Source organism: Haliotis cracherodii, unplaced genomic scaffold (assembly GCF_022045235.1).
Source record: "Haliotis cracherodii isolate W230 unplaced genomic scaffold, xgHalCrac1.p SCAF_1, whole genome shotgun sequence".
NCBI classification, from domain to species: Eukaryota; Metazoa; Mollusca; class Gastropoda; order Lepetellida; family Haliotidae; genus Haliotis; species Haliotis cracherodii.
Window position 1 is genome coordinate 58,011,237 of NW_027266264.1, and position 17,936 is coordinate 58,029,172.

The 17,936-nt window shown below is 40.8% G+C and overlaps 1 protein-coding gene across 2 annotated transcripts in view; it reads left to right on the forward strand.

Annotated features, from left to right (window-relative positions):
* LOC139465917 (collagen alpha chain-like) overlaps window positions 1-17,936 on the forward strand; it is a 75,091-nt gene that overhangs the window by 44,368 nt on the left and 12,787 nt on the right. For both annotated transcript variants that reach the window (XM_071247921.1, XM_071247929.1), the window contains exons 2-4: window positions 6,111-6,174; window positions 13,452-13,505; window positions 17,806-17,919. In XM_071247921.1, the coding sequence (XP_071104022.1) occupies window positions 6,111-6,174; window positions 13,452-13,505; window positions 17,806-17,919 (232 nt within the window). The remainder of the gene's footprint in view (window positions 1-6,110; window positions 6,175-13,451; window positions 13,506-17,805; window positions 17,920-17,936) is intronic.

Consider the following 17,936-nt stretch of genomic DNA (forward strand, 5'->3'; position numbering starts at 1 on the left):
GGTCAGCCAAGGTGAAAGTATATAACCAAGTTATTGATGAGTCTTGTACACGCACAGATTCTCTAAGAGTATTGTTTTGTTTCAGTAGAATCTGTTTTATTGTCATTCTTAAGCAAAGCGAACTGCCACTGAGTTTGTAACACGATGCCGATCAGGTAGATCAATGTTGGACGGATTACAGTAACGTTTCCATGTTTTAAACAAGGTTGATTGAGCCTTAGCATTTCCAGCAGTATTTTGTTTCAGACGTTCGAAATAGTCCTCAATAGTAAGTTCTAGGGTATACAAGATCTATATGTCACCAACTTGATGATACGTTTAAAACTGAATGTTTAGGTATATGTAAACATCCTGAATCGCTTTTCTTCATGGAGTTACAGTGACATTAAAAGACCTAGAAGAACGCTGCGTTTGTCAGACACGTAGGCGAAAACACGATTTTTGCAATGGCCGTGTCAGCGGATTCTCTGCTACGTACGTCTTACTGTAACAAGAAGAATGCTCTCAATTCGCTATTGGTGCAAATATTGACATGTAATGTTTCGTGCTGTAAGAATATATCAGTAACAAATTTGTACGAGACAAGAGGCATGTGGCCGGAGCGATACAATGAACAATAAAGGTTATTTGAACTCGTGCTTCAAACAGACCAATATAATAAAACGTGAGAAAGACTATCTATGAATCCCTTGGTAAATATCAGCTCTGGTTAAAGTGATCAACCGTGTGCTGAGTGATAACTGATCACTGCTAGTCTAATTCAATAAGAAAAAGAACAACCGTACTGAAAAACATAACGTGAAAACATGGCCCGCCTACGTGTAAAACTCGTTACGTTGTTAAAGACGTTGGACTCGTTCGTGTAAAGAGGCAATAACTTCATGTGGGGAGGGAAATCCTGCCCCAGTCTGAGAAAGATATCACTATTAGCAAGCATCATTGATTATCTCATGGCGCGGTATTAGTTCTTAACTCCTGCTATAACTGGTGCAATTGCATGTATAGATAGAACTAACAACGATACGTTACTTCTGTGGGATGTGGTTTATACATGCACAAGCTCATTTAAGCTAAAGTTTTAAAGATGTCCACAGACAAATGGATCACCTTCACCTTTCCTCTGTGTTCAACACGTATTGCCTGATTATGTCATATTAACGCTGGTGTTCCTGTAGCGTGTGTATGCATCATGCAGATGAAGATTTTAAGCTTACAATATTATATCGTGGTATGTGACGTTATCTTTCAATCAATCACTATAAATGTATTACGAGAGCGGTAGATTCTTTATATTCTTCGCAGATCGAGCTAGCGTTACAGAAGAAAACAACGTAATTTACAATCAGGACAAAATCAATGTTATTTCCCCAAACAATTCCTCAGTATTCTGTTTTGTTTGCTTTTTATGTGCATTGAAACAAAACAGTGACTGGCAGAATGTCAACCGGAAGGGCGATGACTTGAATAAAGCAGTTACAGGAACATGAGAGCGTGTTCAGGGAACAGTTTGGAATTATCAACAGCCTTCCTTCACATCCGTAAACCCAAGAACATAACACTATAAACGTCATACAAACATAAATCTATATGTGGCATGAACTGAACTATCAAAGGAGTAGAGCAGTCAAAACACGCGCTAGATGAAATGCATAATTAAGGTCCAGCACACAAATAATACAATAATTCAATGCGTCTTTGTGGTTTTGACGCAAAAATCGAATATGGTCAGTTATCTGAATCTCACATTGAACTGGTCATGTGTGGCTTGTGGGTTGATTTGAGCTAGAGTTTGTGTATGCATATGGTTACCAAGGGCAGTAGGTGTGTAGACAATGGACAATACGATGGCTGATTTTTATGATGCCAATACAAACAATGTCACCACCATCCTTGCCACCAACAGCACCTGAACCGATGATGACCTTTTGTCTAGATGTCCGATATCATTTCTCCAGTCTTCCAACGTATCACATTTTGCCGTACAGAGTTGTTTCCCTCAGATGTGCCAAATACCGATGATCATTTAGACCAGATTCGTGCTGATTATGTTTCTAGGTGTGTTGGCACCTCACCAAAGTTGTAAACGTGTAAGATCTGCATCACTTCAGGTTTTCTTCCCATACCAAGCTGTAACACGTTACAAGACTGGAATACTGTCCAAAGCGGCATTAAATCCAACTCACCCACTCACTCATTTTGATTATAAGTTTAACCCCCAAATCGCACCAATTCGGCATTACGCCTACGATCGTTGCTCTTTTTCTGGCTGATTATTGTTTCTAACGTATGAGGACGCCGTGTTGCTATCTGGACTAATATATTTTTGTAAGACTGTTAAAATTCCCTTTTATTTTGACGTTCCCACAGTCATCGCTCAGAAGGCGTGATGTCCGGGTTAAGGAGGTATCACTGTTTCTCCAATTTATGGGATACCAGAGTTTTTTTAACATTGGGTTAGATTTATCACATGCAATGGTTCAAAGCTCAGGCTTGTTGTCTCGATAAGGATGGAAACAGAGGAATACACTTAATGACGTACTCACATATGACGCAAGAGCAATGTCCCATTTGATCAACAAAGGAATAATAGGTTTTTATGATTTAATCATGCTTAAGCTTACGTTACATATATGTGGAAGGTTTACAATGCTACCTTGATGAGCATAAGAGAAATGGAGATTGCTATAAATAATGAGGAGAAACATATATGACGAATATGATGAGATTCAATCTTGATGGAATGTGAGTGTGGAGGAGTAATGGGATTCTCCGTTATGAAAGTGAACGTTGTCAAAACTCTTAGGAGGTTTTACTTCGCAGGTGGTCATTGCGGTTTTCACAATCCGGTACAATCAACTGGAATTAAAACAACGCTTAACGGCATATCTGAATACAATAACCACGTGTCAAGTGTCTCAAATAGTGACATAATCCATAATTAATATACCGTTGTATCGTGTTGAAATACACGAACGTATAGGATGGTAACAAGACGTTTTATGATTTTCCCAAGAAAATATGGTTGCTTGCAATTGGTAACAAGACGGTAGATTCTAATGGTTAATATTTTCAAATTTGCCATAGTGTACAGAAACGCATTAGCCATCTGTGATGATTGAGGGTTAGCAATTGCGATACCGAGTTAAACTGAAACACATCGATCAGTGACCTCAAGGTCGGCGTTACGAGTTAGTTGTGCGGTAACATGTTTTCGTTCCTTTTGTTTCCAAATTTGACACTTCAGTGATTCATCGGTGACATAAGTCATGTCTGATGCTATTTCAATTTGTTTCTCTCTTAAGGTGAACAATTTACTTGCTTCTGCGTGAGTTGGTGACGTGCCACTGCAGTTGTGTGCAGGGTTTCGTCCTTAGCCTCACAGGGATTTCGTTCTTAGCCTCACCGGGGTTTAGTCTTTAGCCTCGCCGGATCTTCGTTCTTAGCCTCACCGGGGTTTCGTCCTTAGCCTCACCGGGGTTTCATCCTCAGCATCACCGGGGTTTCGTCCTCGGTCTAGCCTGGGTTTCGTCCTTAGCCTCACCGGGTCTTCGTTCTTTGCCTCACCGGAGTTTCCTTCTTAGCCTCACCGGGGTTTCGTCCTTAACCTCACCGGGGTTTCGTCCTTAGCCTCACCGGGGTTTCATCCTCAGCATCACCGGGGTTTCATCCTCAGCATCACCGGGGTTTCATCCTCAGTATCACCGGAGTTTCCTTCTTAGCCTCATCGGGGTTTCGTCCTTAGCCTCATCGGGGTTTCGTTCTTAGCCTCACCGGAGTTTCATCCTCAGTATCACCGGGGTTTCATCCTCAGTATCACCGGAGTTTCGTCCTTAGCCTCACCGGGGTTTCATCCTCAGTATCACCGGAGTTTCCTTCTTAGCCTCATCGGGGTTTCGTCCTTAGCCTCATCGGGGTTTCGTCCTTAGCCTCATCGGGGTTTCGTCCTTAGCCTCATCGGGGTTTCGTCCTTAGTCTCACCGGGGTTTCATCCTCAGTATCACCGGAGTTTGGTTCTTAGTCTCACCGGGGTTTCGTCCTTAACCTCACCGGGGTTTCGTTCTTAGCCTCACCGGGGTTTCGTCCTTAGCCTCAGCGGGGTTTCGTCCTTAACCTCGCCGGGGTTTCGTCCTTAGTCTCACCGGGGTTTCGTCCTTAGCCTCGCCGGGGTTTCGTTCTTAGCCTCACCGGGGTTTCGTCCTTTGTCTCACCGGGGTTTCGTCCTTAACCTCACCGGGGCTTCGTCCTTTGTCTCACCGGGGTTTCGTCCTTAGCCTCACCGGAGTTTCGTTCTTAGCCTCGCCGGGGTTTCGTTCTTAGCCTCACCGGGGTTTCGTTCTTAGCCTCACCAGGATTTCGTCCTTAGCCTCACCGGGGTTTGATCCTTTGCAAAGCGGCGTTAAACTCAACTCACTCATTCACAAATAACGGTTTCCAAGAATAGTAAAATGAGGAACTAGGGAGGAAGCTTCATAAACAATGTTTCCGATTTGAAAGTTTTCTGCAAAGCATACTCTATCAGCTGCGGGAAGACCTTGACAAAAATGTTCAAATCACGCAATGGTTTCAATTTGATAACTATCGACAAAGTATATTTCATGACATAATGAACGAGCGTCATTCAAACTAATGTTAAAATTACTCACTGTAAACGTCACGTAATATTATAATACATTTCCAAACGTATAATCAAACATAATTAGTCTTCTTTGATGTAAGCTCTGGGATAATAAATCTGACATTGGGTAAGGTTTATTCCAACACGTGACTGACGGTAATCGTGTTTCGATATATAAATCAATGCCAGAATCACCTAATTAATCATCTATATCAGCTAATATACCCAAACACAATAAACAAACACGATCACAAAACCTATAATGTGTCCCACGCAAGACAGATAAGTATATTACGTCAAGGCATCCACATATTTATGCTATTCAGTATAACCAATTATCGAGACATATAGAAAGCCCCATAAACGAACACTATTAAAGGAGCCGACAGTGAACATTATGATACATAACAGACAGAACAAACTATTTCGTTGTTGCTCTACCTTACGTATATACATTAGTCACGTGGACGGGTGATCCAGCATCAGGGTGTGTCTGTGTGCATATCCGTTATTGTACGGCCAATCGATTATCAAGACAAAAGACACCAGTTTAAGGATGTCAACGGGTACTTTTTAGTGTTCACTGCGCAACTCGAGCTGTCGTATGTCGGAAATATTTTAACGACATCTTTTAAGTCAATGTAATTCAATCTGATGCTGATATTTGACGTTTTACGTCAAACGAATTTAATACCACTTTGGTTCATGTTATTGCTACCAGCTACAAAGAGAATGTGAGAAGCGCCGCGCAACGTTTTTTGACTTTGACGACTTCACAATTTAACTGTTTGAATGATGTTAAAGGAACGTTTATGCATATTCGAAATAGGGGAGATAAATACTATTTTCCCTGGTAGAAGATCATGTGTTCGAGTTCGACCAGATTACGATCAATTGTTTTTCAGCACCATGATATCGCTCGTGGGTTCAGTGGAGAGGTGAAGTCCACATGTGGCACTTTCTTTTCAGAATATTTGGACACACCGTGCTATAACTGAAATAGTGTTCGGGGCAGCGTTAAACTATTCTTAATTTCTTAAAGATCAGTCCAGATGGCTATATGAAATAAACCTAAAAAAGGTTGTTTAGGAGAGAAAAATCGCATCGTGCAATATATGATTCCATAGACTATATAGGCTAACTGATTTGGAAGTGGAACAACTTCATAACACTGAATCTGGAAACTTGTACACATACAATGATGACACTAGGTGGTCATGTCCTACCGATTGTAACCGTAGGGGTGATGTTCGAGGTCATGCGACCACTTCAAGAATTAGTTTCATGTCAAATCTAGGATGACATTTTCAGACATATGTATGTGATGGCATTTTATGTTTTTGTCAGAACATTTTTAATATTTTGCCTTTCAGTAGACAGAGTCGATCGGCATCATACTAAATACAGTTTAAGCGTATATTGAAATCGATCTCCACCTATTCCCTTGGAGTTGTCATGGAGACGGAGGAGTACATTTCATTATTTTCTCTTGCAGGAAACCTTCATACACACATACTGCAGACAGGCACAACTATATTGTGCAGCTGAAGGGAAGCCAGGTGAGCTAATCTAATGTGTGTGTGTGTGTGTGTGTGTGTGTGTGTTTGTTTGTTTGTTTGTTTGTGTGTGTGTGTGTGTGTGTGTGTGTGTGTGTGTGTGTGTGTGTGTGTGTGTGTGTGTGTGTGTGTGTTTGTGTGTGTTTGTGTGTGTGTGTGTGTGTTTAACCCCGCCTCCAGCAATATTCCAGCTATACGACGGCGGCCATACAACCAAGTGATTGATATTCCGAGCAATGAGCCACGCTCTCGGGGACACCGAACCTGATAACCAGGGTTCCGTTGTACAAAGCGGTCTTAGCACTAAGGAGATCGTAACTCCCATACCGTAACATAGACTGACGACAGTCGTAGCGCTAAGGTTGTTCTGTACAACGGCACCAAGCTCTCCTACGATCACCACAGGTTGCTGGGGTCCACTTTTAACCCGGAATCACCACGGTTTCTGGGGTATATGTTAGAGAAATAGTGGAACCTCGTCAATCCGGAATCGCCCGTTCCAAGTGAAATTGCCCATATTAACAAATATTAACGCATAATGAGGTCGGATTCAAGGTGAGTTGTACGGGGTGTGATCTTAGCGCTATGATGAGTAAAGCTCTCATTCCTTAACATAGACTTACGGCAGTCGTAACACTTCAATGTTGATACCTTGTGTTGTTACTGCCTTGAAACATCACTGTACATATATACGTCATAATAGCTGGCGTCAGATACTCCCCCTTAAACCGTAATTCCATTGATAAACATTTTCAATTTGCTATTTCAAACTGATTAAGTGCTCAGCTACTGGACATTATGTTACTAAAAAGTCAATTGCTTTTGCGATATTAATAATGGAATCAACAGTCTTAAAGCTTTGGTGGCCAGGATCACTACTGTAAAACTGCTTTATATTCATCTCCAAAAAATAGCTTAGTAATCATTTATCGTTTCCTAATATACTATTGCAACGTCCTGAAAATTACAATTCTCTTTTGTTGCCAACGGCAAAGCCATTTCATAGCATGCACAGAATAATTACTTCCACATTCAGGCTTGCCAAACATTCAGACAAACAGTCCTATGGATGGATGTACAGCGTCACCAGTTTCCATAAGACCTGCATTTCTCATAATAAATTATTTACATATTACATTTTAAATTCATACACTAAAAATATCGAGGCCTCGGCGTAATGACATATCTGCATCATTAAACAACAACTATGTATTTATGTACAAAACAGCCTACACAGTAACTATCGTTTAACACACTATAGAAATAAACTACACAAACTTGGCAAGTTTCCAATAAAGTTTAACAAAAAGGAACCTGCTAAATCTCATATTAGTATTGCAATACTGACGGGAAATTGCATTGTAATTGCTTTCTTTTTGTCTTCCATCCGATGCTGGTTCCCTAGAGGATATAGCATTTAAGTAAAGAAAGCAGAAGTTAGACACTTTATCCATTATGGACCACTACCCACGATGATAGCTAGATATTAGACAGTTTCAAATGACAGCACAATTGAACAGAGACAAAATGCAGCACTAAATATGGTAAATTTCACTTGAAACCGATTTCTGATTTTCTTGTGAAATCATAGTGTCTTTATGCTAAATGTAGTATCTAAGGAAATATTATATAATAGTTCCATAAGCAGATCCCGTATTGAGCTTTATTGCACAAAAGAGAAGTGATATATCATGTGCAAATATCAATTTCAATATTTTCGATGTGGAAGTAATTTTAACTTTGTTTTTATTTCAATTGCCACCCAAGCTTCAAACTATCAAGGCAAACACAGGCTGGAACGCTTTATGTGATAACATAATGTAGCCTTCTAGGAACGTGACATTTAATGCGACATTCGCTTTGAAGAAGCACTTGGTATTTTGATGTGAAACTCAGAAAGTAAATATACTATCGCTAGTAAAATACATCCGTTGATAATGTGAACAAGCGAGCTACGTGTATCATTGCCATTAGTTTGAACCCCCCTTTAGAATATAGTGGGTCAGGGATGGACCTTTTGTCGCGTGTCATCTATGTATTTACTGCGCCGGGGGCTCCCTGAGTGATTGTCCATTGTGTTGGAAATGCACTGCATATGGAACAAACAAATAGGATTGTTAGAACTGTAAAAGGAGTCCATTAGTTGACAATCGGTGTGTCGGCTTGAACCAATTTTCACCGCAGCCTCAGTTAGAGACAGGCTCGTAAGCACTGGCATGCAAATCTCTTAGGAGACTGTCGCAAGCTCACCAACGATCTCCAGCAACAAAAACAGCAATACGGGGTTGCCATTTGCGATAAAAATGTCCTTGGAAGAGTGCGACTAAGTGTCAGAAGTACTTAACCGTCTTATATTTCAATGACTCCTCTAATGAAAGCGTAAAATTCCTCAGAGATAACCTTTGATCTCTGAGGAACCAACGTAGACTGTCCGAAATACAATATTGGTGAACTGTTAGAGCGCTGTCATCTCGTCTCCCGTGATTTGAAGCGCTGTGATAACAGATATGCTGAGAACACATAAGACATGTATTGCATTGTAAGTGGTATACACAGTACACTTTTTCGTTCATGTTCACGTCCCGGGAGTTGCATTAGTCAACCCATTTCTTGTATATGAAAAAACAAGAAACATTAAGTCTGCTGTATAAACAGAGTTGTGTTTTGAAGGAGTAGTCTTGTGATGTAATCTGACAAACGCCTCTCCTTTGGGAGGAATTAATTCATGTATGTATATTATGGTTCTTACTTGATCTAGACCTGGTAAGGTAAAGCCCGCTTGAGACACATACAGGAATGCAAGGACTAACTTGGCCAAAGTAATCTAATTAGCATGACTATTTTGCCCAAAGGTATCTGTCTCGGAAGATAATCCAGACTGGTTATTCTCTGGCGTTGATGCTTTGAATTTGCAATGAATATTGTTGTTTGTTTCTTGTTTGACGCTGCAGTCTGAAATATTAAACTGTCCAAGTCTGCGACAGGCAACCAGTGTCCGAGACAGTACAGTATGAGCATCGTCGCTTACCATAGGATACGATGACACACAATGCAATCAGTCAGGTCGCATGCAGAACCTGGCTGTCTATTTTGGTCAGCTTATACGACATGCATCGGATACTGTGGACTAATAAATCCCGTATGCCAAAATAACTTCAAAAACAATGGATGGAACCTATCATAAATATCTTGTCATATGTTCTGTAATGTTGGTCTTGTTGCCTTGCATTGAAGACATCTACGAGAATAATACGATTGTACCGACAGATTTCAACTTCAGTTTGTCACTGCAAGCAGAAAAATAATTGATTTGTAAGCTGTAGGTAGGAGAATAGTTTGCGGTACATTAACCTTCGCGGAGTAACTTGAAGCGAAGATCGCCATACAACAATCGATTTTAAGACCGACATTCAGTTATACAGATGCAATCAGATTTTCGTACAAAGGTATGCTATTCTTGCATAAACACTAAATACATAACATCTGCTGTCTGGTGAGGAGCTTACGTGTAGTGTATCTTAAGTTTTAATCCGAGTCAAGGTATAATTAAGTGCCTCGAGTCCATGTCATTTGATTTGTCATTTTACAGCCAAGTATGTCCAACTATAGTACTAAATACATTGTGTTGATAGTCTTATTTGATATCGAAAAATACACAGCTACTGCATGCAAAAGGTTCAGCAGAGTCCTTCCGGTCTTGACTGCCAGCTGAGGTTTAGTGGATAGAGCGTCTGCCCGGAAGGTCGATGGTTCGATCCCCAGGCGCGTCCTACCAGAAGACGTTGAAAGACTTGTTGCAACCCTGCCTGGCGCTAGACGTTAAGGAGGATAAAACAAGAACAGATCGGCTTGGAGTCAGTATGTTGTGTCTGAATGGGGCATCGGCGTGAGATCTCAGTGGGATAGCGCTATAAACCCAGCATTAGTCCGGAATATGACAAGCACACACACACGCACACGCACGCACGCACGCACGCACGCACGCACGCTCGCACGCACAAACCACGTGTGTGTGTGTGTGTGTGTGATGCATGTATATGACTGCAAGCAATAATGTTGAACGCGACGTTAAACCCCAAGTAGAACACTCCAAGTCACGGCGTGTAAAGGGCCCAATAGAACATTTCCAGTTATGGCACGCACAGCGTCCCACAGGTCTGGAACAGGCAAGAATTCATCACACACGTTTTTGAACAATGACACACAAATATCTGTACATATTCGATAGTCAGCTTGAGCTGCACTTTCTCTATTCTTTTAGCAGCTATATATTTGAAGACGTGGATACTGAAATTTGCAAGAGTAATAGTACGTGTTCAAAACTTTGTGACGAAATAGAATCAAAGATACAAATACCGCTCAGATCCTGCAGACATTGACGATGGCAATACAAGGCTTCAGAGATGTACAATTAGAATGTAACGTGGAAAGGAATGCTTGCAGTCAGAGGAGTTTAATCTCCTATCGGTTGGTATTATTTGCATTTTATTATTTTCACTTCTTCCAGGGAATGATTTAACACAATGGAACATGATAACTACTGCCGGGAAGCGCAATCAAATGCATGATCAAATTGGCATAACTGCCCGATTTAGGTCGTGTTTCTTACCGAACATATGGAGAATATAAGATTAATATTCCTCACTGGCAGCGTTTGAGACTTGAGCAGTAGATCACGACTTTCATTTGGTTTGGCCGGTTTAGTTATTATCAAGCTTTATGCATAAGAAAGACAACACCTGTAATTCCGATCAAACGGAACATTTAACGTTTACAACAGATAGCTTTTAGCACCATATGTAAAGAGCAAATCTTTTATGAACCTTCGTGTATTGGTGTATTATTTCATGTTTCATACTTCACCCTCCTCGACATCCTTGCGACATAGTGCCCACATGAAGATGAGCCAACGGATAGTCACCAATTACAATTACGAATGAATTTCCTTGTCAACTAAATAATGAAACTTCTAATTTGAAGCAGCTAATTGAACACTGCAGAAATGCACAAGAGAAGGGATTGAGTTTATGATTAGAAAATATAGCAAATCCGGCATCAAGTTTCAAAGAGAAAATGGGGGTCGCATTACCACATGGCTGTCAGTGGCAAAGGGCTTTATATACTGTACTTCTTAATGATGCCCAGAAGTATCACAGTGACTGAAATACATGTAGTTGTCTTTATTGTATGAAATGGCTACGTTACAGTTAAGCTGTAATCCTCGGTCATATAGGATGACGTTCTCTAGGTTTGATTAGTTTGAGGGATCGCCGGGTAACCTAGAAGATAAAACATTCGCTCATGACTCCAAAGGCATGCGTTCATTTCATCATATGGGTACAAGGTTTTAAGACCATTTCTAGTGTAACATGGCTGAACTATCCACACACACACACTGACTTGTTTGAAACAAAGGGACTTGTACAAAATAACAAAACGAAACAGCAATCCATTCACGATAACGCTCCTTTTCATTTACCAAGTAACTCGTGTGTCAAATCAGCTGCACACAACTAATGAGGAATAATGAAACAGTTATTTACTTTTTAATCATGTGCTTACTGTAATAATTGACGCGGTACTTCACATGACTAAAAGGATCAACTGATCTCCTGTTTCAATTGAATTTTAAATCGGACGTCTTTATGCTTTGGTTTATATTTGGTTTATGGCTTGTTTTGAAGGTTAAGATAACAAAGAAGACACAATTTATGGATAACAACTTTTTAATACGGTAAAAAGCGACGTTTCAGAACAGATCCTTATACCGTTGTCAAGCAAGACTGAATGAGGAACATTGTACAGAATATACATAGTAGGTCGAGGATTAACAGAAACAACAATTGTGTACATGAGTGGGATAACATGAGTAAGTAATGACAACAGAAGTATAATACTGTCACAACATGATTGACAGAGAACAGATAGATGGAAGCCAATGAGACATACAGCCGATGGGACATAAAGCCAATTAAACAGGATAAGTTACATAGGTGTGGTGATTATTGCTTAATGAGTTCAGAGTAGGCGGATGGGATGAAATAGCCTTGAGCTCTGTTGATTGATGGCTTGTGGCTGCAAATGTGGACTGCTTCTGTTAGTTTTCTTTTTTATGAAATCATGGAGGTTGTTGGAGAGGATTTGGACGTTGTCCCAGTTGATGTTGTGAATAGGAGAGTTGCGGATATGGTCCGAGATGGCTGATTTTTTTGTCTGATTTGATTGTTGTGGTGTTGTGCTCTTTGTTTTGTTGGGGGAGGGGGGGGGGGGGGGGGGGGGGGGGGGGGGCTCACCTACGTAAGATTGTCTACAGTTGCAGTCAATTTTGTAAACTACACTTTTAGGCTCTTGGGATTTGGTTGTGTTCTTGTCGTTGGCTCTTAGCACGGTGTTGAGGGAGTTGGAGCTGGTGAAGTGGGTGTCAATATTAGCTTGAGGACGCGGCTGATGAAGTTGATGGATGACAAAGTCTGTCTGAGCCAATGGAGGTAATATTGTTGCATCCTGAATTGAAGTATGACATTCTTCAAGTTTATGATGCCTAATCGAACATGGTGTTGACAAACCAAGAATCATAAATCACGTGATCGAAATCACAAACGTCGGGGGGCGGTCGGGTAGCCTAGTGGTTAAAGTGTTTGCTCGTCACGCCGAAGACCCGGGTTCGATTCCCGAAATGGGTACAATGTGTGAAGACCATTTCTGGTGTCCACCGCCGTGATATTGCTGGAATATTGCTAAAAGCGGCGTAAAACCATACTCACTCACTCACTCAATCACTCGCAAACGTCGGATTCTTGAACGCCTAAGAGACAGCTCTGCACTGCGAATTCCGGCGCCTCAAATTTAATTTGCTCTTATATTCCTATACCTACACAAATACTTATTTCGGTGCAATTTTGGATTCAGTGATGTCATCAAACAATTGGTGACACAATATGATATTCTGACAACCAAACATGCTGGATTACGGAATGCAGAGGACAAAGGAACTATATGCGTTATTTAGATAATTATTAATAGCAAAATCAAAGTTTAGAATATTTAACCAATCGAAATGCGAAGCATAATTTGTTTAATTTTCAGTGATCCATTCATGTTGCCCTTTACGGTGGCAAAAGGAATCTGTTTCCGCGGATAATCGAGACTGATCATCTTCTGGTGTTGACGTTTTATATTTAACAATTAGACATTAGACATTAGACATGGATGTTTGGTATGATGAGGAGGTTTTTGAATATCTTTGAAATAGTCTTTCTAGAAATTATATATATTTTCAGGTCCCCCTGGAAGACCAGGCAGGAGGGGTTCAAAAGGAGAGTTTGGCTCTGCAGGTATGTATTGAATATAGTAAACTGGAAATCAATGGTTTTCCCGAATGCAACGATCTGATCTACAGTTTGCTATATTTATATTATACATCATATAATCGAGGCGAGGTATATCTGTGGCACACAAAGAGGTCGAGAGCGGAGGGCCGATGGCTCGATAGTATATGCAGCCACACACACACACGCACACGCACCTATTAACCATTGCTGTCCATCTACCGTAATGTTTCTTTCCCATAACCTACGAGAAGTCGTCTTGCAGAGGATCACAGTGGGCCTCAATCTTCATCTATAACTGCACGTACGTGTGCTGTGTCCTAATTACTTGATCACGCAGTCAAACAAGTGATTAAAATACACCCTACATTCTTTACTGTATTGGGGCGGTCGGGTAGCCTAGTGGTTAAAGCGTTCGCTCATCACGCCGAAGACCCGGGTTCGATTCTCTACATGAGTACAATGTGTGATGCCCATTTCTGGTGTCCCCCGCAGTGATATTGCTGGACTATTGCTAAAATCGGCGTAAAACCAGGTCACTCAAAATATTCATTCATGTGTTTAGTCTGGGTAAGGATCTGTGTCTGGCAATGATACACAGCATGTTTATATAGCGTGAAGACATTGATCTGATAGAACATGCAGTGCCTTCTTGAGGAATTCGAATGAATAGTAGACTGTTTATCAGTTGCATCTTACATCAAACCTTTGTACAAGCATATTATTTAACGTTAACAAAGACATTAAATCACGAGCGCATTCCTCGGTTCTTAGCCTTAAACTACATTCATTCCAATGCCAATAAAGGATTATTCCGGTCCGCTATCGATTGGACTTTGTACTAAGTACTGAATTATCCAGTACATACATTGAAATCACTATGCTGATGCACACACAGTCTTTCCACCGCGGTCTTAAACCCTTCCGAGAATTCTGAAACTGATGGCGCTTTTACCGTTAGAAGTAGGTTGCACTGAAGTGACTTGCCTTGAGGAAGCCAGAGCCCCGGGCAGTTTTTGTTCGTTTATGTGGATTCACTGAGAAAGTGGAGTGGTCATATAACTTTAAACAAACTCTAGAATATTGGCTCTTACGTTCATTCTTACATAGGAGAAGCGCTGGACACAGTATTGATTTGCAGTGTTTGAAAATAAGCAAATGCTTATTAGAATAATAATTTGCTTGTTATGTGGAAGTTTGTGGCTTGTCGATCGTATGTTTGTTAAGTGTTCGTGTTGATTCGGCATACCTACGATGAGAATGATATGTCCCTCAAAACACACGAGAAATTTGGAATAGACCATTAGTTGTCTTTTTACAGCCTAAGTTTTATTAGGTATTGTAATTGTTCGCTCGTCACGCCGAAGACCCGGGTACGATTCTGAGGAATCCGACTATTTCGGCAGATAGTCGAGACTGTATATATCTGGCGTTGAAGCTATATATAATTTCGAATGTTAATCAGTTTTTAACAAATTTAAAAAATAAATAAGTAAAAACGTGCTTAACATAGCATGTCTATCTTACAATCCTCATACAGATCTGGGCGGTCGTGTAGCCTAGTGGTTAAAGTGTTCGCTCGACACGCCGAAGACCCGGGTTCGATTCCCGACATGGGTACAATGTGTGAAACCCATTTCTGGTGTCCCCCGCCGTGATATTGCTGGAATATTGCTAAAATCGGCGTAAAACCATACTCACTCACTCACTCACTCATACAGATATCTACTGGTTTTCATACACTTCATCATTTAAAATACACACATAAATCCGACAGCTCTGGGGACAACTCAATTTATTTTTACGCTGATGTGGACTCGACCTTGTGCCCATAAGGTACACCATTATCTCATACCCAGATGGACGAGGTTAAGCTTTTATAACACATGAAGTGTTTTTGGAGCACTTGAGCGTTTTCTTTAGCGGAGTTACTGCAGTCATTAGCTTCCAAAGTCACTGTGACGGTCTCCCTCGGGGCCTAGGCAGCACACTGAGCCGAACGGGGCCAGCCATCAGCAGCTTAAACCGAAAAGACTTGGTAACAAGATAACGTAGAGACATTTATATCTGGAAACCATAGCGAAACATACTGGAACCTCATCCGTTTAGCTTTTGACTTGTCCTCGCGCTGTCATCAATCTAATATTCTAGTGCTTGTTTACCGATGTGCTTTCAATATTGCAAAAGATACGGGAAGAATTTGAACTTTGACAATGATTCTTAAAAATGTAATTGACTTTTAGACATGAAGTTATTCTTGAAACAATTGAAAGTAAATATGAATAAGGTTATTCCATTGGATACTTGACGAACTCATTAAAAGGCTGAACTTTGATATTTTGCAAAAGATTATTATTTATTGGTTGATTGGTTTAGATTCTGAGCACATTTTCAAGCAAATATGCATGGGAATTTTGACTGAAATTGCTGAAATGAGCGTGAGTAGTTTTTTACGCCGTTTTAAACTGTATTTCGGTTATCTCAAAGGCAAGTGATTGTTAACTTGAATGACCGAGGTTCTTCGGCTTGATTCTCCGGCCGCGTCCTCACCATTGACGTTAAAAATGTTTTTGGTGTCCCCCCACCCCCACCCCCTGACGCTCTACATTGAGGGGAAATCACAAGAACTGGTCGGCTCGGAGTCAGTTTACTGTGTCTAACTGGGGTATCCATGTTAAGCTCAAACGGATTGCAGTATAAAGCCGGCATTGGCTAACAAAGGCAGCCACAAACATACACACGTACATGCACGTCGCAAATGCATGTAAGTGCAATAATCTTGAACGGACTTTCAGCCCCATCTCACCTCACCTCACCTTAGACGGAACCCAATGGAACGACATGTATTCAGTATTTTATCAACTTAAACTTTCCACCGACATTTCTTTTGTATAATAGTTCATCTTATTCCCTTATAATCGGTTTTATTCAATGTGTAATGGTGGAGTGTTCAGTCCCCCGACGCGAGACTCAGACAGTGTATCCAAGCGTTGACCCAACAGTACTGTTAACGTATTATCCTAATTGAAACCACATTACCCTTCCAGTCTAATTTCCTGATGCCAGTCGATAATATTGGATTTGCTTAGATTACTTTATCTTGCTACTAGGCTGGAGGATGAGAAATGTTTTCTCGTTTCTGTCTTTAAAAACGCTACATCCGGCTATTGCGTGCAATGTTCTTTTCGTTGTATCAGCAGGCCAGGATGTAGAAACACGAATGACAGAAAAACGCGACGGAAGAGAGCTGGATGTGGTCTATTATTTAGTGATGTCACATTGAATGAAACATTGAATAGATCATGCACTGCATGCACATTCAAGATGAGTGTGTGTTTACGAGTGATGAAAGGTCAGATGGTACAAGATTGATACGATGTCTTTTTGACGCCATACGCGCTTTCAGTAACCTGCCAGGTGTTCACACAGCAATCATTTGTTTCCCAGAAAGAAGGATCAGGTCGATGTTCGGGTGTATCAATTTAACATGATAGCAGAGAATCTAGGAAGTGAAATATGTTGTGCGTAAACAACTTTAGGGATAAATGACACGAATTTGCATTAAATAATTGACGTCCCGGTATTCCCTATGCTTAAGTATGAAGAAGGGTAGAAAGTCATTTTTTCACAGGATGTTTACACCTACGACATGACGATCACACGCAGCAGAACCTAGAGACTTATCTCAGTTCACAGTCTAGGGCCTGGGAGGGATTCTCAGACAGCACAGTGTTTTGTCTTCACGCCCCTACAGCCTTTGTTTCAAGAACTTCAATCCAAAGTTTCACTGTCTTCAGTGGGGCTCCTGCCATTTTATTATTCCAAAGCGTCAATCAAAGGCCTCCACGTTTATTCTATCAAGTGAGATTGTCTTGAATCAAACCATGCTTACAAAATATCTTAATTACAAGATTGATTATGTGATATTGAAAACAAATATATGTAAATACAGGTAGAAAAGATGCGGCTAACGCGATCGGATGGTCAGGCTCGCTGACTTGGTTGATGCATGTCATCGTATCCGAATTGCTCATAATGTCAATCACTGCATTATTTAGTCCAGACTCGATTATTTTCAGACCGCCGTCATGTAGCTAAAATATTTCTGAGTGCGGCGTAAAACAACAACAAGAAGTACAGTTAGACCTACAACTCGAACTCTTTAACCCAATATATCCTTTAGAAGAATGGAACTTCTTGTCTCAGACTACAGATTACTGGATGTCCATCACTTGTTTCCAAGATTTCCAATCAATGACGTTTAACAGTATAGTATACTTGCATATGTAACAAATTTGTGGTCTAGGTTTACCAGGCCAGAAGGGCGAACCAGGAGTGGCTGCACTGTCCTTATATTCCGGTCTTCCAGTGGAAAACCTACGGACTCTTGGAAACTTGAGAGGCCCGCCAGGGCCGAAAGGTTTGTGCAATTTACAC